This window comes from Terrapene carolina, unplaced genomic scaffold (genome assembly GCF_002925995.2).
Source record: "Terrapene carolina triunguis isolate 2854851 unplaced genomic scaffold, T_m_triunguis-2.0 Scaffold93, whole genome shotgun sequence".
Classification (NCBI taxonomy): Eukaryota; Metazoa; Chordata; order Testudines; family Emydidae; genus Terrapene; species Terrapene triunguis.
In genome coordinates, this window is record NW_020664444.1 from 32,054,132 (window position 1) to 32,076,087 (window position 21,956).

At 46.9% G+C, this 21,956-nt stretch overlaps 1 protein-coding gene across 1 annotated transcript in view; it reads left to right on the forward strand.

The window, feature by feature from the left end:
- AXIN1 (axin 1) overlaps window positions 1–21,956 on the forward strand; it is a 175,573-nt gene that overhangs the window by 107,334 nt on the left and 46,283 nt on the right. Inside the window, exons 3-4 of the mRNA XM_029911285.1 lie at window positions 7,537–7,633; window positions 20,620–20,757. Of these exons, the coding sequence (XP_029767145.1) occupies window positions 7,537–7,633; window positions 20,620–20,757 (235 nt within the window). The remainder of the gene's footprint in view (window positions 1–7,536; window positions 7,634–20,619; window positions 20,758–21,956) is intronic.

Sequence of the window (21,956 nt, forward strand, 5' to 3'; positions counted from 1 at the left end):
TTGGTTAAACAGCCACAAACAAAGAGTAACGACTAATGGAATGATGCCAGACTGGAGGGAGGTCTCAAGTGAGGTTCCACAGGGACCTGTTCTGGGTCCAGTGCTGTTTAACATCTTTATTAATTACCTGAATGTGGGAATAGAGAGCAGACTGATCAGATTTGCAAATGACACAAAGCTGGGGGGTAGGGGAGGTTGCCAACACTTTGGAGGATAGAGCTAAAATTCAGAGGGATCTTGATAAATTGGGGAACTGGGTTATAGACACCAAAATGAAATTCAACAAAGACAAATGTAAGGTGCTACACTTAGGGAAGAAAAAACAAATGAACAAATACAGAATGAGGAATAACTGGCTTGGCAGCAGCACTGCTAAGAAGGATCTGGGAGTTGTGATGGATCACAACCTCAACATGAGTCAGCAAATGCAATTTTAGGTTGCATTAATAGAAGCATAGCATGCAAGTCACAGGAGGTGATAGTACCGCTCTATTCAGCGCTGGCTAGGCCTCAGCTGGAGTACTGTGTCCACTTTTGGTCACCAGTGTATAGAAAGGATGTAGAAAAACTGGAAAGGATCCAGAGGCGAGCGACAAAAATGATCAAAGGGATGGAATGCAGGCCATATGAGCAAGGCTGAAGGAACTGGGTACGTTTAGTTTGGAAAAGAGGAGATTTGGGGGGGGCAAGAGGGACATGATAGCAGTCTTCAAATATTTGAAAGGTTTCCATAAAAAAGATGGAGAAAAGTTGTTCTCTCCTGCCACAGAGGCCAGAACAAGAGGCAATGGGTTCAAACTACAGCATAGCAGATTTAGATTAAATCCCAGGAAAAACTTCCTAACTCTAAGAACAGCAAGACAATGGAACAGACTGCCTAGGGCAGTTGTGGAAGCTCCTTCACTGGAAGTTTTCAAAAGGAGGCTGGATAGCCACCTGTCTTGGATGGTTTTAGACCCAACAAATCCTGCATCTTGAGGGGTTTGGACTAGATGACTCTTGCGGTCCCTACTCACCCTATGATTCTAATGCTTTTGCCTTACGAATAAATATGCTTGCTTAGACGACCTGGGTGGTAACTTATGACAGTGGGAAAATATGCTCTTTTTATAGCCTCTGAGGAGAGAGCAAAACACAGACACTGGCCTGCTTAGGCAGTCTGGCTTGCAGGAAATAACACAGTGTAGGCAGGGAACTGTGCAGCCTGGATAAACCCCAGTCAGGAGGGAGTGAGATGTGGTTCTCTGTCCAAGAGAGGTGATGGTTGGGAGATGAAAGCTTAAAGTGGATGCCCTTGGTGGCCCATAGAGGGGGAATACAGGTGCAGCTGCCCTGAACTTTGTGACGGAGTCCACCACCACAGAGCTAGCTGTGCATTGCCCCTCCTGCACTGGGACTCGCAGTGCGAGTGTGGATCAAAGCCTCTGCCTAGCTCTGTTACACAGTGCTTTGCCCTGCCTTTCAGCAACTTCTCTGTGCTCTGTATGCTGGTGCTTCCCTCTCAGTGGCAGCCAAGGCATCTTCTTGGCTCTGCCTCAGATGTGCAAGCCCCAGTGCAACCAAGGCCTTGGCTACACTGGCACTGTACAGTGCTGCAACTTGCTGCGCTCAGGGGTGTGAAAAAACACCCCCCTGAGCGCAGCGAGTATAGCGCTGAAAAGCGCCAGTGTAATCAGTGCCTGCAGCGCTGCACGCTCACTCGCAGCGCTGCAAGCTATTCCCCTCGGAGAGGTGGAGTACGTACAGAGCTGCGAGAGCTCTCTCGCAGCGCTGGTGGTGCGACTACACTCACGCTTCACAGCGCTGCCGCGGCAGCGCTGTGAAGTCCCGAGTGTAGCCAAGGCCTAAGGTATCAGCTAGGCTGGTCTCCGCTTGTTGGAGAAACATCTTGTGTCAATAAGCAGAACACGCTGAATTAGATATAAACTAGCTCTGTATTCTACATTATTCACAGCTTAAATTACAAAACATTTATTAAACATTAATTAAATATTAGGATCAAATAAATGAGTCATACACACTAGCATTATAACCATTCAAAAATAATTGGGAAAATAACCAAATATACTTAATTGCAGCCACTAACTCTTACTTTATTTTGCTCTGCATTTCCCCTGCTCATCTATGAGCTGAAAGAGAAAACAGAAGGGAATTAGTGAAATGACACTGAAGTCACAAAAACTCTTTAAGTAGCTGGAGCAGTCCCCACTTAAACACTGAACAGGAAATTTATAGCCACCTGTCTGAACAAATGGCTAACCTCCTGAGCGTTGGCATGGAGTACGTGCAAAAATGGAAACATATGCAAATAATTATTTGATGGAAACACTAGACATTCACAATGGCCGTTACTTGCAGTGGATGAGTGGACCAGCTCTAATCAACACCCACCTGTGGCAGTGTCCTCAGAGTAGATGGCTGGGTTCAGAGGCCACTGGGCAAGGGGAAAGGAGGAACACACTTACTGTCATGCACCATAGCACCTGAATGTGGGAGGATGAGGTTCCTTAGATGCATGGTAACAGAGCTAATTAGAAACTGTTCTTTGGAACTTTCAGCAGAACCCAACCATGCAGTAACAATACATAGATTTTAAGGCCAGAAGGGAACATGGCAATCATCTTGTCTGACCTCCTGCATAGCACAGGTCATAAATTTTCATCCAGTGATTCCTGGATCAAGTCCATAACTTCTGGTTGAGTTAGAGTATGTCTTTTAGAAAGATATCAGTGATAGGGAATCCACCACATCCCTTTGGAAGCTGCTCCAGTGGTTAACTACCCTCTCTATTAAAAATGTGTTCCTGATTTCCAGGCTGAGTTTTCCTCACTATAGTTATCCTTGTACTGCCTTTTCTTCCTCCTCCTCTCCCAGACCAATCTGTGGTTTACTCACTGTATTACAGCGGAACGCCAGCTCTGCTACACTGAAGGTTAAGACCAGCTGTTTAAAGCACAACTCTTCTAAGTGCTCTAAAATCCTCATGGTTACTCAGATTGCCTTGAAATTTGGTGTGCCTCCTGGCGGCATGGGGTTTGGTTACTGATCCAAATTCGGGGCCATATGACCAAGGGATTTCCCCCCGCCCCAAAAACCCAGCTTTTCTCTAAGTTCACTTGTTTTAGCAATCTCTATTTTGTGTACACAGATAGCAAACCAGGGCTGAGATAATTGCACCAGGAACTCAAACGCTCAAGAGTTACCCCCAAAAGAGTGCATGCCACCTTCGAGAGAAATCAGATTAGAGAGTTATTAGCCAAAGAGTTTGGTTCTCTAGTTAAGCATGCACCAGCAGTTCTAAAGCTCCCACATCAAACAGATTACACTGTGCATGTGCATGTGCAGAGATAGAGGCAGTTGGAAACTATCTGTGAATCATGGGAACTGAATAGTTCAAGGAGGAATGTTACAGCCATTGAACCTGAGCAACACCCAGTCACTGTGAGCTCAAATCCAGCCATGGGCAGAAATCTGAAATAAAGAAAGGAGGCATCTTGCTACTACCTGCCTCTGTCCAAGGGGTTTTTGTATTTTGGGGAGATGTAATCGGAGTACAGCAGAGTATTCAGAAGGCGCAGACATTCTTTTTGAAAAGAAAATAAATTACCCATGCAGATGTTCTGTGGGAGGGGAAGGTGATCAGGGCTGCCAAAGAGCTTTGGGGTGCAACAAGGAGATGGATGATTATGAGAGGGGAAGACATAGGGTTGAGTTGGTAGAGCAGTTGTGGGTCAAGGGATGGAAAGGAGTGGGGCGTGGTTGAAGTTAGAGGAGTGGGATGGGATACTGGAAAGGGCGGCATGGGGGTGAGTGACAGGAGAAGGGCAGGGAGAATAGGGGCAGGACTGCCTGTCAGCCCTACATTTCCCTCAGAGATTCCGAGGCCAGAAGGGACCATCGTGATCATCTAGTCTGACCCCCTGCGTAGCACAGGCTAGAGAACTGCCCCGAAATCATTCCTGGAGCAGAGCTTTTAGAAAAAATCCTGTCTTGATTTAAAATTGCTGGGGATGGAGAATCGCCCCCCCCCCCCGCCCCATGGTAGTGTGTTCCAATGGTTAATTACACCTTATTTCCAGTCTGAATTTGTCTAGCTTCAGTTTCCAGCCATTGGATTGTGTTCGACCTTTCTCCGCTAGATTGAAGAGCTCATCATTAAATATTTGTTCCCCATGGTAGGTACTTATAGACTATAATCAAGCCATCCCTTAACGTTCTCTTTGTTAAGCTAAATAGATTGAGTTCCTTGAGTCTACCGCTATAGGCAAATTTTCTAATTCTCTAATCATTCTCGTAGCTTTTCTCTGAACTCTCTCCAGTTTATCAGCATCCTTCTTGAATCGAGGACACAAGACCTGGACACGGTATTCTAGCAGTAGTTGCACCAACTGCCAAATACAGAGGTAAAATAACCTCTCTATTTCTGCTTGTGATTCCCTTGTTTATGAATCCAAGGATCACATTCGTCCTTTTGGCCGCAGCGTCGCACTGGGAACTCATGTTCAGCTGATTTTCCACCATGACCCTCAAATCTTTTTCAGAGTCACTGCTTCCCAGGATAGGGTCCCCCATCGTGTAAGAATGGCCTACATTCATTGTTCCTGGCTGTATATATTTACATTTAGCCATATTAAAACACATATTGTTTGCTTGCACCACAGGCACTGGCTTCCTCCTTTCCCCGGGGGTGTTCAACTCTAGCTCAACTCCAAGCCCTGCCCCCCCACTCCACCCCTTCCCCCAGGCTCCCACCCCCGCCTCTTCCCACCCCCCACCCTGCCCCTTCCCACAAGTGCACCCCATTGCGCTCCTCACTCCCCACTGCCTCCTGCACGCCGTGGAACAGCTGATCGCGGAGGGCGGGATGCACTGGGAGGGAGGTGAAGAAGTTGATCGGCAGGGCCGTCGGTGGGCAGGAGGAATGGGGGGAGCTGGCTGTCAGTGGGTGCTAAGCACCCGCTAATTTTTTTCCATGGGTGCTCCACCTACACCAAAACAGAACCAGATTGCTGGCATGTAAAATTAAAAGAGGTTAGAGAGAAATTTTTAAACCAAATGCTGGGGGAAAGCCAGCAAATGTGGATGAGCGGTTGGAAACATTTTTTGGGGTGAATTTATTAAAGGGGGAATTCTATATCCTGGTAAAGATGATAGGAAAGAAGTGAGTTTTGCTGAACTTGACATTCTGGAATGGCAGGAGATACAGCCAGGGAACCTGAACGCTGCATTAATGAAGTTTTCTCATTTAATTTCTAGTGTTTTGAACAGAAAGAGAAATGTTGTTCATAGGAGTTAGTGGTCATATAGGCAGATATAGTTATAAGAACGGCCATACAGGGTCAGAACAATTGTCCATCTAGCTCAGTATGCTCTCTTTCTGATAGTAGCCAGTGCCAGGTGCTTCAGAGGAAATGAACAGAACAGAGCAATTTTGAGTGATCCATCTCCTGTTGCCAAGTCCCAGCTTCAGCCAGTTGGAGGTTTAGGGAAACCCAGAGCATGGGGTTGCATCCCTACCATCTTGACTAACAGCCAGTGATGGAGTATCCTCCATCAAACTTATCTAATCCTTTTTTGAACCCAGCTATACTTTTGGCCTTCACAGTACCCCATGGCAATTAGTTCTACAGGTTGACTGTGTGTTGTGTGAATAAGTACTGCCTTTTGCTTGTTTTAAACTGCTGCCTATACATTTCATTGGTGAGCCCTAGTTCTTGTGTTGTGTGAAGGAGTAAATAACACTTCCTTATTCATATTCTCCACACCAGTCATGATTTTATAGACCTCTATCGTCTCTTTTCTAAGCTGAGCAGTCCCAGTCTTTTTAACCTCTCCTCACATGGAAGTTATTTCATACCCTGATTCATTTTTGCTGCCCTACTCTGTACCTTTTCCAATTCTAATATATCTTCTTTGAGATGGGGCAACCAGAGTTGCGCACAGTATTCAAGGTGAATGAGTACCATTGATTTATATAACAGCATTATATTTTCTGATTTATTATCTATTCCTTTCCTAATGGTTCCTAGCATTCTGTTAGCTTTTTTGACTGCCACTGCACATTGAGCAGATGACTCTTAGATCTCTTTGGCCTGGTCTACACTAGGACTTTAATTCGGATTTAGCTGCCTTAATCCGAATTAACCCTTCACCCGTCCACACTACAGAGCCAGTTAATTCGAATTAAAGGGCCCTTTAAATCGATTTCTGTACTCCACCTCGACGAACGGAGTAGAGCCTAAATCGATTTTGTTAATTCGAATTAGGGTTAGTGTGGACGCACACCACCGAATTACTGTGTTTAAGTTAATGGGGTAGTGTGGCCGCACACCACCGAATTAATGTGGTTTAAAACCGAATTAAGGTGCTTAGTGTGGCCGCGCACAATCGAATTTATACAACCTGTTTCCCAAATTCGAATTATCTAAATTCGGATTAATCCTGTAGTGTAGACATACCCTTTATGTTATTAACTTGTGTTTTGTTTGTTTGGCTTAAGTGTACTCCTTGGGCCTACCCTGAGGCCTACCTTGTAAACACTGAAAAATAAAACCGGAGTGAGGAATAAAATCTCTCTGGAATGGGACTGATTTACTCCAGGCCCCCTGTACTTCTTGGAGAGGTGAAGGAGGTACCTTGCTACAATACCCAGTCAATATGAAGATAGCTGAAATCCTCCATTATTATTGTGGTTTTTTCCTTTTCAGCCTCTCTAATCTCCACGAGCATTTCACAGTCACTGTCACCATCCTATGTCAGATGGTCGTATATTGCTACTGCTGTACACTTATTGTTCAAGCATGGAATTTCTATCCATAGAGTTTGAGTCATTTAAGATTTTTATTTTATTTGACTCAATACTTTCTTTCACATATAGTGCCACTCCCCCATCAGTGCAACCTACTCTCTTATTCTTAGATGTGTTGTACCCTAGTATTACTGTGTCCCGTTGATTATCTTCATTCCACCAAGTTTCCATGATGCCTGTTATATCAATATCCTCCTTTAATGCACTCAAGTTCACTCATCTTAGTATCTAGAGAGACGAGGTGGTATCTTTTATTTGACCAGCTTCTGTTGGTGAAAGAGACAGGTTTTTGAAAGCTCAAAAGCTTGTCTCTTTCACCAACAGAAGCAGGTCCAATAAAAGATATTACCTCACCCACATTATCTCTCCAACATCCTGGGATCAACATGGCTACAACACCACTGCAAACAATGATGGAAAATATTTAGACTTCTAGCATTTGTATATAAGCACATGTACATTTTGTCAATATTCAGTTGCTTGTCTTCATATGTTATATTTAAATGGCACTCTCTTACATTTGACTACTCCTCATTAACTCCTGTCGTCCTTAACCAGCTCACTTGACGAGTGTACAAGGAACCTTTCTCCTTCAGTTTCCTCATCTATGAAACAGAGATAATACCTGTTTCAGAAGGGAGTTATGACGCTTAAATGAACGTAGTGTGCATTGAGATCATCTAATGGAAGGCACTAAAGTGGCGCATATTGTCATTTTGTCCTGGCAGAGATGGGATCCCCCCGTACAGACTCCGAAAGCAGCATCGCCGAGAGATGCAGGAAAGTGCCAAAGCAAATGGACGTGTGCCACTACCTCACATTCCTGTAAGTAGCAATACTCTGCCTGTCGAGAAGTTTATCTCCCAGTATGAGAGACTGCAGGTGCACACTTGGTCAGCAAAAGATCAGGTCTCCAGGTGGTCTCACTATTGTATGGAGTCACAGGGGAGTGCATTGCTTTTTAAAATGGTGGTCTAGTGGGCTATTGAGAGGCAAAGTTGGATAGTCCACTTCAAAACTGTTACGCTTACTCAACACTTGATTTTAAAATGCACAGCCCTTTAAGGTAATTGGTGAATAGTTGCCTGTTTGAGGATCCAGGACAGGAGCTGGGTTGTTGGGTAGGATGGCCGGGCAAGCTCACATATAATGGTGGCAGGCCCCTCACAGTAAGTACTTTGGAGCTAATCTTGGATGTATTTCTGTAACGTGTAGCTACCCATCTAGCACAAAGTGAAGCTGAGCAGAGAAATGATGTAAACTTAGGGGCAATTTAAGGATCTGGACTGATGGCTATTTGACAAATGTCATGTCCCCAACTGGTGTTTCTGTCCAGGCAGCCCAGCCTGATGCAGAGGACCACTATTTTGGGATATAAAATAGAAAGGTGGGCTCCTTTCTTGTCTCTAGTTTTTCCCCAGTTTCATCAGGGCAAAGAGTCTGGTATTAGACGCTTAACATAACCCTTAAGATTCTGTAGCAACTTTTGCACATTTGCTGATCACTGTAAGCCTTTTTTCCCCTGAGCGAGAAGTTACAGGTGACATGTCATGTTTAGCAGAAAATAAAGATTCTGCTTTCTTCCTTGGGCAGCTGTGCTCTAGCACAAATCAAATTGAGACAATATCTCTGTCCTCCGAGAAATGGCTTCACTCAGCATAGCCACTCTCCTCCTGCCTGTTCAGAAGCAGTGCAATGCAGGCAAAATCCACCCTTGTTTTAATCTTGTGTTTAAAAACTTTATTTTGCCTTTTAAATTAGATTATTTTCCTGATGATTTAAGAGGGTCTCCTGTGCTTTGATCATTGGGTTGAAAATAAAAGCCCTGGCTGTGGAAGCTTACTAGCCACTGTTGTTCAGCCTCTTCTCCTTTCACATAGTTGCTTTCACAGTGTGGTTGCTGTCGAAAAGACTGGCTGGGTGCCTTTTTATTTCCCGCTGCTGCCGTTTTTACTGTACGCATTGCTTTGTTAGAGTTGAAATTTGAAGGCTTGGCCTTTTTTTTTTTTTTCAGTTGCCGAACAGTGAGAACCACTGAGTGAATATTCTTTGACTTCAAAGCCTGTCAGCAGCTTTACCTTTTGGATAAAAATAATAGTGGCTTTCTATTGATCATGTGTACTGGCAACGCTTCAGTGAACCGCAGGTTATAAATTCTGAGTGTGGCGCATAAAATATGTATGGCGAACTCTGCTTTAACGAACTTCCATCTGCCAGATATTTCTTTTGTTGAGATGAATAAGTGTCAGTCCAGCAGTGGTTACTTGCAACCTAATTAGTTTTACTTAGCATGAAATTTTATTGACTTTTTTTGGAAAACAGTTTTTTTTTTTTAAGCAAGGTTTAAATTGGACACCTGCTGCTTGATAAACGTTTCTACCGTAGTGCTTATCTGCATGTTCTTTGAGAATTACCTGCTCCTTGTAAATTTCACACAGACACTCCACAAGGATTTCTCAGTGAAAGATACAGTTTTCCCATTAGGTTTTATGCTTTAATTTTAAGTCCCATGGGAGAAGGTATATCATTGCATATTTATATTTGAGAGGACTGAGGAAGCAAGTTAGTTCTAGTCTCTCTCCAGGGAATAAGAGTTTAGTTCAGACACTGTGGCACCTCCTGCCTGCCAATTACTGGCATGGAATTGGCATAGACTTCAGAGAGGCACTGCTCTGCCCTCACTTTATCCATCCGCTATGAAAGGAGAAGGTAATTAGATAATATGTTTTAGCACACGCCAGTGCGGCATTTTATAAAGTTCATTTTTTAAAATTAAAATGAAATGTAAGTGTGTCGAATTAAATCTACCCAATTAACATCTAAGCGGATACATTTTTCCATTGTTGCTTTCCAAAATCAGTCACTGCTACATAGTATGGCCTATAGTTAAAGTAATCCCTGCACCTATCTAGACCTGATGTGTAGCACACTCTCGGACAGGCAGTAGTAACCCATTAACTTTCTTTTATTGGAGGATTTCACAACGGGAAACAAACCTTATCAGATTAGCCAATTGCTATAATGTAACCAATGCAGATAGTTCTTGCAGAATGCATTGCATAATCCCCTTATTATGGTATAGAGCCACCATTACCAGGAAGGAAGCTGAGTTCACAAAGTCCGCTAGGGACTTCACCATTCATTTACCAGTGAAGAGTTTAGCTCAGGGGTGGGCAAACTTTTTGACCCGAGGGCCACATCTGGGTGGGGAAATTGTATGCAGGGCCATGAATGTAGGGCTGGAGTGTGGGAGGGGGTGCGGTGTGCAGGAAGGGGCTCAGGGCAAGGGGTTGGGGTGCGGAATGAAGGAGGCGGCTCAGGGCAGGCGGTTGGGCTGCCAGAGTGGCGTGGGGTGTGGCAGGGGGCTACGGGCAGAGGGTTCGGGTACAGGAGGGGGTGCGGTGTGTGTGTGGGGGGCTCAGGGCACGAGGTTGGGGTACAGGAGGGGGCTCGGCAGGGGGTTGGGGTGCAGGAGGGGTGCGGCAGGGGACTCAGGGCAGGGGGTTGGGGCTCAGGGCAAGGAGTTGGGATGCAGTGTGCAGTTGGGGTTCGGGACATAGGCGCCGACTTCCCCTCTGCCCCCTGGGTGCTTGACCCCTGCCCCACCCTCGTCCTGCCCCAATTTCACCCCTTCCCCCAAGTCCCCGCCCCATCTCTTTACTGCCTCCTCCCCTGAGCGCGCCATGTCCCCACTCCTCCCCCTCCCTCCCAGAAAGTCCTAAGCGCTGCCGAACAGCTGTTAGGCGGTGGGCAGGAAGCGCTGGGAGGGGGAGGAGCGGGGACGTGGCGCACTTGGGAGAGGAGGAGGCGAGGAGGGAGTGGGGTGGGGGGAGCTTGGCTGCCGGTGGGTGTGAAGCATCTGCTAATTTTTTCCCACGGGTGCCCCAGCCCCACAGCACCCACGGAGTCGGCACCTATGCTTCGGGGTGCAGGCTCCGACCCGGCGCTGCTTACCTTGAGCGGCTCCGGGATGGCAGCAGCACGCAGTGGGGCTAAGGCAGGCTCCCTGCCTGCCCTGTCCCCATGCCACTCCCAGAAGTGGCCAGCATGTCCGGCAGTGGCTCCTGGGGGTGGGGTGGGGCAGGTGGCTCCACCGCACGCTCCCCTCCCCTGTGGGTATCACCCCCGAAGCTCCCATTGGCCATGGTTCCCCGTTCCCAGCCAATGGGAGCTGCGGGGGGCGGGGCCTGCAGGTGAGGGCAGCGCCGAAGCCATCTGGCCCCCCCATTCCTGAAGGGCCGCAGGGACATGGTGCCGGCTGCTTCCAGGAGCGGCGCAGGGCCAGGGCAGGCAGGGAGCCTGCCTTAGCCCCGCTGCGCCATGGGGCTGGCAATCCTGCGGGCCGGATTGAAAGCCCTGACAGACCGCATCCAGCCTGTGGGTCATAGTTTGCCCTCCCCTGAATTAGCTGCTGCTCTGATGGGAGCTACATAAATGTTAAATTGATTATATAGAGCCTTTTATAGAATCATAGGACTGGAAGGGACCTCGAAAGGTCATCTAGTCCAGTCCCCTGCACTCATGGCAGGACTAAGTATTATCTAGATCTCCCTGGCAGGTGTTCGTCTAACCTGCTCTTAAAAATCTCCACTGATGGCGATTCCACAACCTCCCTAGGCAATTTATTCCAGTGCTTAACCACCCTGACAGTTAGGAAGTTTTTCCTAATGTCCAACCTGAACCTCCCTTGCTGCAATTTAAGCCCATTGCCTCTTGTCCTAGCCTCAGAGGTTAAGAAGAACAATTTTTCTCCCTCCTCCTTGTGTAACAACCTTTTATGTACTTGAAAACTGTTATCATGTCCCCTCTCAGTCTTCTCTTTTCCAGACTAAACAAACCTAATTCTTTCAATCTTCCCTCATAGGTTATGTTTTCTAGCCTTTAATCAATTTTGTTGCTCTTCTCTGGACTTCCTCCAATTTGTCCACATCTTTCCTGAAATGTGGCACCCAGAACTGGACACAATACTACAGTTGAGGCTTAGTCAGTGCAGAGTAGAGCAGAAGAATTAGTTCTTGTGTCTTGCTTACAACACTCCTGCTAATATGTCCCAGAATGAGGTTTGTTTTGTTTTTGTTTTTTTGCAACAGTGTTACACTGTTGATTCATTTAGCTTGTGGTCCACTATGAACCCCAGATCCCTTTCTGCAGTACTCCTTCCTAGGCAGTCATTTCCCATTTTGTATATGTGCAACTGATTGTTCCTTCCTAAGTGGAGTACTTTGCATTTGTCGTTATTGAATTTAATCTTGTTTAGTTCAGACCATTTCTCCAGTTTGTCCATTTACGCTCTATGCCATTATCTAAATCTTTGATGAAGATATTCAACAAAACCGGACTCAGAACTGTTCCTTGCGGGACTCCACTTGTTATGCCTTTCCAACTGTGAACCACTGATAACTGCTCTCTGGGAACAGTTTTCCAACCAATTATGCACCCACCTTATAGTAGCTCCATATAGGTTTCATTTCCCTAGTTTGTTTATGAGAAGGTCATGTGAGACAGTATCAAAAGCTTTACTAAAGTCAAGATATACCACGTCTACTGCTTACCCCTTTCCAAAAAGCTTGTTACCCTGTCAAAGAAAGCTATCAAGTTGGTTTGACACAGTTTGTTCTTGACAAATCCATTCTGACTGTTACTTATCACCTTATTATCTTCTAGATGTATGCAAATTGATTGCTTAATTATTTGCTCCATTATCTTTCTGAAGCTAAGCTGACTGGTCTGTAATTCCCCAGGTTGTCCTTATTTCTCTTTTTATAGATCGGCATTATATATTTGCCCTTTTCCAATCTTCTGGAATCCCTCCCATCTTCCATGACTTTTCAAAGATAATCGCTAATGGCTCAGCTCCTTGAGTATTCTAGGATGTATTTCATCAGGCCTTTGTGACTTGAAGACATCTAACTTGTCTAAGTAATTTTTAACTTGTTCTTTCCCTATTTTAGCCTCTGATCCTACCTCATTTTCATTGGCATTCACTGTGTTAGATGACCCATCACCCATAGGCGCAAACTTTCCCCAGCACCGGTGAGTGCTCGTGCCTCCCCGCCCCTGGCCCTGCCCCGCCCCCATTCCAACCCCTTCCCCAAAGTCCCCATCCCAACTCCGCCCCTGCCCCATTGGACCCCTTCCCCAAATCCCCGGCCCCGCCTCTTCCCCAAGCGCGCCACGTTCCCCCTCCTCCCTCCCAGCGCTTGCCACGCAAAACAGCTGTTTCACGGCGCAAGCGCTGGGAGCTAGGGGGGAAAAGTGGGCACGTGGCGCGCTCAGAGGCGGAGGTGAGCTGGAGCGAGAGGGCATTGAGGGGAGCTGCCAGTGGGGACTAAGCACCCACCAATTTTTCCCCATGGGTGCTCCAGCCCCGGAGCACTCACGGAGTCGGCACCTATGCAATCATCACCAACCTTCTTGGTGAAAACCGAAACAAATAAGTCATTAAGCACCTCTGCCATTTCCACATTTTCTGTTATTGTCCCCCCCCCCCCCCCTCAGTAATGGGCCTACCCTGGCCTTGGTCTTCCTCTTGCTTCTAATGTATTTGTAGACTGTTTTCTTGTTACCCTTTATGTCTCTAGCTAGTTTGATCTCATTTTGTGCCTTGGCCTTTCTAATCTTGTCCCTACATACTTGTGTTATTTGCTTATATTCATCCTTTGTAATTTGACCGAGTTTCCACTTTTTGTAGGATTATTATTATTTTTTTTTTAGATCATTGAAGATCTCCTGGTTAAGCCAGGGTGGCCTCTTGCCAGACTTCCTATCTTTCCTACCCAGTGGGATAGTTTGCTCTTGTGCCCTTAATAACGTCTCCTAGAAAAACAGCCAATTGTCTTCAGTTGTTTTTCCCCTTAGACTTGCTTCCCATGGGATCTTACCTACCAATTCCCTGAGTTTGCTAAAGTCTGCCTTCTTGAAATCCACTGTCTTTATTTTGCTGTTCTCCCTCCTACCATTCCTTAGAATCATGAACTCTATCATTTCATGATCACTTTCACCCAAGCTGCCTTCCACTTTCAAATTCTCAACCAGTTCCTCCCTATTTGTCAAAATCAAATCTAGAACAGCCTCTCCCCTAGTAGCTTTCTCCACCTTCTGAAATAAATAATTGTCTCCAATACATTCCAAGAACTTGTTGGATAATCTGTGCCCTGCTGTGTTATTTTCCCAACAGATGTCTGAGTAGTTGAAGTCCCCAATCACCACCAAGTCCTGTGCTTTGGATGATTTTGTTAGTTCTGTAAAAAAAAGCCTCATCCACCTCTTCTTCCTGGTTAGGTGGTCTGTAGTAGACCTCTACCATGACATCACCCTTGTTTTTTACCCCTTTTATCATTACCCAGAGACTTTCAACAAGTCTGTCTCCTATTTCCATCTCAACCTCAGTCCAAGTATATACATTTTTAATATATAAGGCAACACCTCCTCCATTTTTTCCTTGCCTGTCCTTCCTGAGCAAGCTGTACCCTTCTATACCAATATTCCAGTCATGCGTATTATCCCACTAGTTATGTTTATTTACTAGCATTTCCAGTTCTTTCTGCTTATTCCTCATACTTCTTGCATTAGTATGCAGACATCTAAGATACTGATTTGATTCCCCCCTACCAGTTCTGTCTTGACTTTCCCTTACCCCTGCTATAGCAGCCCATGCTCCCCCAAATTCCGACCCTTCTCCCAGTACTCCATGCTTTTGATTTACCTGTGGGCTTTGGTCACCTACCCCCTTCGAACCTAGTTTAAAGCCCTCCTCATTAGGTTAGCCAGTCTGTATCCAAATATGCTCTTCCCCTTCCTCAATAGGTGGACCCCATCTCTGCTTAGCAGTTCTTCTTCCTGGAACAGCATCCCATGGTCAAGGAAGCCGAAGCCCTCCTGGCAACTCTGTCCTCTCAGCCAGGCATTCACCTCCGGGATGCATCTGTCTCTGCCTGGGCCCCTACACTTGACTGGAAGGATCGAAGAGAACACCACCTGCGCTCCCAACTCCTTCACCCTTACTCCCAGAGCCCTGTAGTCACTTCTGATCTGCTGAGGGTCATACCTTGTAGTATCATTAGTGCCCACATGGATGAGTAGCGTGGGGTAGTAGTCAGAGGTCTGGATGATCCTCGACAATCCCTCTGTAACGTCTTGGATATGGGGCCCTGGCAGGCAGCATACCTCCCAGGATGCTATGTCAGGGCTACAGATGGGCCTCCATCCCCCTCAGAAGAGAGTCACCAACCGCCACTATCCTATGTTTCCTCCTGGGAGTGGTGGCTGCGATCCTCCCAGCCTTGGGGGTTCCTGGCTTCTCCTCCTCCACCTTTGGGGGTGGTTCCTCATCGCTTGTTGCCAGGGCAGCATAACAGTTTTCCATCACCATAATGGGTAGGAGTGGAGCACTGCCTGCTGCCAGAAGTAACCACCTGCCAGTGTCCTCCCTGTGACAGACCCATATCCTCCTCCCCCTGTGGTGTGGCAGCAGTTCTCTATAGCTGGATATCGTCCTCAGCCTTGCATGTCTCCATATGAATACTTTCAAGGAATTCCTCATGGGCACGGATGCTCCTCAGCCTAGCCACCTGCTCCTGTAGCCCTCCCACCTGCTTCCTGAGAGATTCCACCCGCAGACACCCTTCACACTGGATGTTCCCCCCAGCCTGGTTTTCTGTGAATGGGAAATGCAGACCACAGTCTGCAAATCAACACCACGATGTGGGTAGAGGCATCCATGGTTAGGTTGTTTGTCAACGCAGGCGCAGGTGGAGGAGACAGGAGCAGTGTTATGACAGTACCTTTGTAATAAGGTATATAAAGAACAACCTATTAAGATTACCTGATGATGCTAGAGAGACAATTTATCAGCATGAGTTTAGAAATGACCAACCTAATCAAAAATGGTGAAGCCACACATGGGAGTTGTTATAGGACACTTGAAATGAGCTTCAGTAAAGCATTTAGTCCAACCCATGCCATCCTGTGTTCCGCATATTCCACACATTTTACAGTGTCTAGAAATGCTTTAGGAGTTTAGTATTTTCTTTCGTCAACCAGCTCCTTGCCATTAAAATGGGCAGTGGATTTGTGTCTCACCTGCCTCTCAGGTGGGTAGTGATCCATGAGATAAAATCATTGGGCCCAGTTCCTCCCTTCTCCAGCAAGTGGGAAGACCTTTTTCAGTTTTCCTGTTTCTCTGGGAAACAGCTGCAGCTGTTGGGTCTCAGAGGACGCTCCATCTCATTCTTGGACTCAAGTGGAGTCCTGGAGCAACATGGAGAATCAGAAGGGAAAGTGTATTCCCAGAAGAAATGAGGAAACGTGCAGGGAATGCACTGCCTATGCCTGTGCATTGCAAGCCCCTGTAGCAGGCCTGTTCTGTGTGAAGGGCCTGGCCACCAGCCCACTGCCAAGTGGCTCCACTGCAGCCAGGTCACAGCGGGAACAGCCCTGCGTCAGGCAGTCAGCTCTGTCAGGTGTCGACACTCAGAGTGGGAATTCGCCAGAATACATTTGGGGAACCAGCACTCCAACAGGAGCTTCCAGGAGGACAATTCCATGGAGGTATAAGGTACCCTTCCCTTCCAGAGCCCTCCAGAAAACCCTCAACCCAGGGGCCTTTACCTAGATCCACAAGTCCTTGGCAGCCTCTTTGTACGCACCTGTGAAAGACCCTTCCATGATATTCTCCGAGGGAGCTCACTGCAGCCGCACCAGTCCCTTCCTCAGTCATCTCTAGGGACATCTTTGCAGCTCCCCACAAGCAGGAAATTACAGCTCTTCACACCATGCCCCTGAGAGACAGGGATCACCCAGGCAAAAGAATAGAGGATCTGATCCTGGCCTTCCTCCAGTCGCCAACTCCCCAGAAAATTCTCACAGGGCGGCCCATACATATTGGAGGTAACAGCTTACATACAGTTCCAGTGTGGAGCAGAAAATACAGGATGTTGAGAAGGGGTCACTCATTTTTGAAGCATGTCCTCACAGTTCACCCTTCAGTTGCAAAAATGTTCACCTTGGGATGTGTCTCCATTAACCCCAAATTCTATAACTTCAGAGCCTTGGTGCCTGAGAAGGGATAAAGTGTCAGAACTGGATCCTGCGTGTCCCACCCACCACCCGAATGTCCAGAGGATCTAGAAACATCCATCTACAGTCTCTAGCTATCCCCTCTTAATGTAGCGTCGCCCATGGCTTCATGATCCAAGCCATCTCAGACCTTCCCCTGGAATCCAGTGTCAATCTTCAGATTCTCTTCAACCAGTAGATAGGACAGTCTGGAAAACCCTTGAGCTGAAGGTATCCAGATGGCCACAGCCACCTAATCTTCCTGTGCTTTGTTGTTGCTTACAGATATTCAGTCAGAAACGGCTATCTGATCAGAACCCCTGACAGGCTTTTGGTTGCCCTGCTTGTGGCCCCCAGGCCCCTGGTTGAGAACCACTGCTTTACAGCAGTGACACTCAACTACATGCCACAGAATTCCGTTAGTGCAAGTGCTAAAATCCTGGGATTCTTTGGGCTTGCCTGCAGATGGAGAGGGCATATCTGACCTCCTTGCCCTCCTCTCTAAGGACCCCACATTGTTGTGAGACTCCTTACAGAGATCTCTGAAAAGATAAACCCTTTTCCCACTCTGCCAGCCCAAATCATCCTCATCTTCCTCCTCCCCCTTAGGACCAAACAAGTCCCACTTCTTCACCAGAAATCCCAGGTGAGGGAGAAGCACAGTTTGAATAAATCCAGCTGTATTCCTTTCACAAGTCAGAATGCAAGCCGAAGGACTTTGCGATAGGAGCTCGGAGGGCTGGGTGGCCTAGAGGTTGGTGCACCCGGCTTCTGGCCTCTCTGTCAGGCGGTAGGGGCGCCTGCTCCTGACCTTCAAGCCAGAATGCCTCAGCTTGCCACCCACTTCCAGGCCTAGGCCTTTAAGGGGGTGTGGTAGGGGACCTGGGCCCTCCCTTTCCACCGGACCCCAGCCCAGGGTCCTGTGGGAAGCGACTCCAGTAGAGTGCTCCCTGCAGCAAGTCTGTGTTCACCTCCCTTCCTACTTAGTCTCTTCAGGTTGGGGTGTGGCCCCTATAGTCTGCATAGTCAGTCACCTTACGTCCTGTGTTGTCACCATTCCAGTCCTGCCTCCCAAAGGCATTTGGAGAACAGCGCCTCATTGGTGCATCGCTCCTTTCATTGGTTCATGTAGATCAGGCACTTTCTTCCAGGAATCAATTTGGGTGAGAATTACATGCTGGCTGCAGAAATCCTTCAGGAGCATTGGGTCTGCATGCTATTGCAAACGTGCAGTGCAAGAGAAGGGAAGGGGATAGGAAAGCCGTCATGGGCCAGAGTACTTGTAGCCCATGTCATTGGGCTTAGCCATTGATCAGCTGTACTTTCCAGCACAGTTTCACTGTCACTGAGGTCAATGAGCAAAGCCCATTGCTTCAATCTGTGATGTGGATTTTTATGTAATAAAAGGTGTTCTCAACTCGTTGCTTCCATAAGAGGAGCTCTGGCCTCCTTTAAAGGCTATGTTAAATATAACCTTCCTTTCCCTGACTCCCACCCCAGCCTGTGCTGGGGCAGAGCAGAAGCAGAGTTTGGTTGCACCTCTAAGTCTTGCAGAAACGCGTTATTTCCATCCTCCTTATTGGACTGTAGATTAACTCTCATGTTCTGCATGAGAAAGAAACTTGAAGACTTCACAGAGATTTGGTCTCTACTCCTCAGTCAGTATGATTCCCAGGTATCATGGTATCATAGCCATTCTTTTATACACCTCTACCTCGATATAACGCGACCCGATATAACGCGGTAAAGCAGTGCTCCGGGGGGCGGGGCTGTGCACTCCGGTGGATCAAAGCAAGTTCGATATAAAGCGGTTTCACCTATAACGCGGTAAGATTTTTTGGCTCCCGAGGATAGCGTTATATCGGGGTAGAGGTGTATACGTTATCCTGCGTATGACAGCGTCTATCCGGTCTTCTCGCATTTTGGGGGAGGCATTCCCCTGCCTAGGAAGAACCTTCACAGGACTTAGTCCTCAAGGGGTCTAGAATGGCTAACCAATCAGGAGCCATCAGACACTACTTCATCACTGGGGCTGGGACAGGAAAGGAGCCCCTCGGTCCTAGCCCGGAGCCTTGGGCCAGGTCAGGGCTCTTGTTTAAACATGGGGATCAAGTGGTTACTTTGTTTATTTACAAGTTTAAAGGTGCAGACTGCCAAATTTTGAGTTTACCTGTTAAAGGGCTGGTGCCGAGTACACTGCACAAGTCCTCCTGCTCCGGACGGGCCGACACACCTGCTGTTTTGCTTCCATGTTCCTTTGTGTTCTCTCTGGTTGTAGAAAATGTACATCTCCCTCCTCCTTTTTCATGTAACAGCATATTCTGTTTCCACGTGACTACTTTCTGTCTTGTTTTCGGCATTGGTGAAATCTTTGGTTGGGATAAGTCATTTCACTTGGTCAGCACAGCAGTAGAACAAAGGGCAATGGAGAAAATGCAATTGTTGTCAGTTCGATAGTTCGGTACGGGGCATGTCACCATTCCATCGTTCAGCTCCCCAGGTGCAACATAATTTGGTCTGGGGAAAAGGAAAAAGTAGTTGGCCTCTTCTGCTCCCTGTGAGTGGGCGTCTCTCTGCCTCATGGAACAAGCAGCAAATCATTCTTTTACTTGTCTTGTTTCCTTAGCAAAATGCTCCTTTAGACTTTCTTCCACTTACGATCTGGCCAGCTAAGGACAGCATGCTGCCTTTTCGAGTTATCAGTAAATGTAAAGCTGGAGCTATTTTTTCTAGTTAATGTCAAATTATATCCATATTTTTGCACTTTATAAAATGACAAAATATTGCTTTTCTGAGGAGACCAAACAGCAGCCTTTGCCTTTGCGTGACTTTGAAGAGAACTAGATGCAGTTGTGCTGTGTCATTATTCCAATTAGAGAGGTTGCTTCATGGGAAACAGTTGCCTTTTGTGCATGGGTTAAGTAGCACAAACTCTGTGGGATGTAACTGAATGGAAGATCCCAGCAGGCGAGAGGCCACAAGAGTTCACCCTTTTTGGCCTCATTGGGCCATGCTTACACAGTTAAGTAGGTAACCTTCACCACCCTAGATTGGTGGGTCTGTGACAGAAGCCAGATATGCATGTTAGAATCCCCCTCATCTGTTAAACAAAAAGATGGTAACTTTTCTGCTACAAATGCCTGATGTTTCAGCCCTTTCGTAAGAGTATTATTAGCTTGTTACATTTAACTTATATAAGCAGCAAGGACTGAGCACTGGCATGCCTGCAACAGAGTTTGGTTATTCAATGATAACCACATCCCTAGAGTTGTCATCCTAGAAAATCTCTTCATCATTAAGAAGCTGTGTAGATGGGCTGCGGAAGGAGGTCCCAGAAAGCAGAGCAGAACTCCAGTTTCATCAGTGGAATGCTGTTGGCATGGACCAAACCATCCCTTTGGGTTGTTCACTAGCCTACCCAAATGCTACCCTCCTAGTGCTGCCTGATCCATGGTAGGACCATGGGGGGAGGGATAGCTCAGTAGTTTGAGTATTGGCCTACTAAACCCAGGGTTGTGAGTTCAATCCTTGAGGGGCCACTTAGGGATCTGGGGCAAAATCAGTACTTGGTCCTGCTAGTGAAGGCAGGGGACTGGACTCGATGACCTTTCAGGGTCCCTTCCAGTTCTATGAGATAGGTATATCTCCATAAATTATTATTATTCCAAGCTGAGATAGAATTCCCTTTAAGATTTTAAAGTTTTGGCTTCAGTTTATTGCTCCTTTTGCTAAACAATGGTGTGTTCTTCCTTCAGCGTACGTACCGAATGCCAAAGGATATCCATGTTGAACCACAGAAGTTTGCTGCAGAGCTGATCAATCGCCTGGAGGAAGTACAAAGGGAACGTGAAGCAGAGGAGAAATTAGAGGAGCGCCTTAAACGTGTTCGAGCGGTTAGTAGCAGCCTCAGCATCTCTGGAAACTGGGAAATACAGGTTGTTTGAATAACTTGCACTGTGGGAATCCTTCAGCAGCAGTTGTATTGAGTAACACTACATTGTCATAGGTCATGATGCTGCTGAGCCGTATGAGGTTTCACGAGAGCTTAAATGACCAGGTGGGACACCCGGGTACGTTTTTTCAGTGATGAGCCTTGGATTAGCCAAAAAATCATACCAGGCTCTTAGTTCTGTGGCAGGCTGGGAATGGGAGAAAGGCGGGTCAGTCCTGTGTGAGACATTTTGCTCAGAAAGCTCAGAGAGTTCACGTAGCCCCTTTACACTTCTGGTGTTCTGTGTTCCTAGATAAGTGTAAATACTATTTTGTATGTACAGGATGTTTTGCTGAGTGCATCAGTGTGTTACTTAACATCACAGCCTGCTACTGTATAGCTAGGGTCCTAAGCAAAATAAGTTTGTGCATCTCAGTTCCTAGCAGATGACTGTCCACATACCAAAATCACCACCCCTCAAAACCAAAGGGCTCCCCTGTTGGCTGCTTCAGCTGAGTGTCCAAGGACTCAATGGCATCTGAAACTATCATTTTACCCTTAAGGGTGGCATGTTGGCATCAGGACAAAGAATGGTGCCAGCTGGTGTGGGGCAGGCTTGAAGTACCACTGCCTGCTCTGTGGTTCTGTATTCGGGTTAAGTGTCCAGGGCTGTCAATCAAAGACCTTTCACCAGCATAAAAATGAATTGTATGCGTTTGTCAGAAATCTCTTTTTGAGATGCTAGTGTAGTGGATTGGTATGTCTGGTGTGCATTGTAACTGATCCAGGCGTAGATGGGTTAGGGGATTTGAATGTCGACACAAGCATCTATCCCCACATATACTCCATGGCTTAAATAGCTTGCTTGTAGTACCTGTGAGTTGGCAGAGAGGAGTTGATGATGGTGACCTACCTGGTCTTTTCTGCCTAGATTCTAGGTGCTAACTCCTGTGATAACTTCTGCTTTTCCCAACCTGGCCCCTGACAGTTCTCTACCATCGGCTGATTCCCCTCAGTCCTGGCTTGCGGTACTCCCTGTTAATACAGCCTGGACCTCTCTCCCACATCCCCACCATTGCCCAATGCCTCCCTTACCACTCTGGTGTATTAATTTAGATGGAATAAAGGGCCCAAAGAGTCAAAGGTGCTAGCGTGACCCTG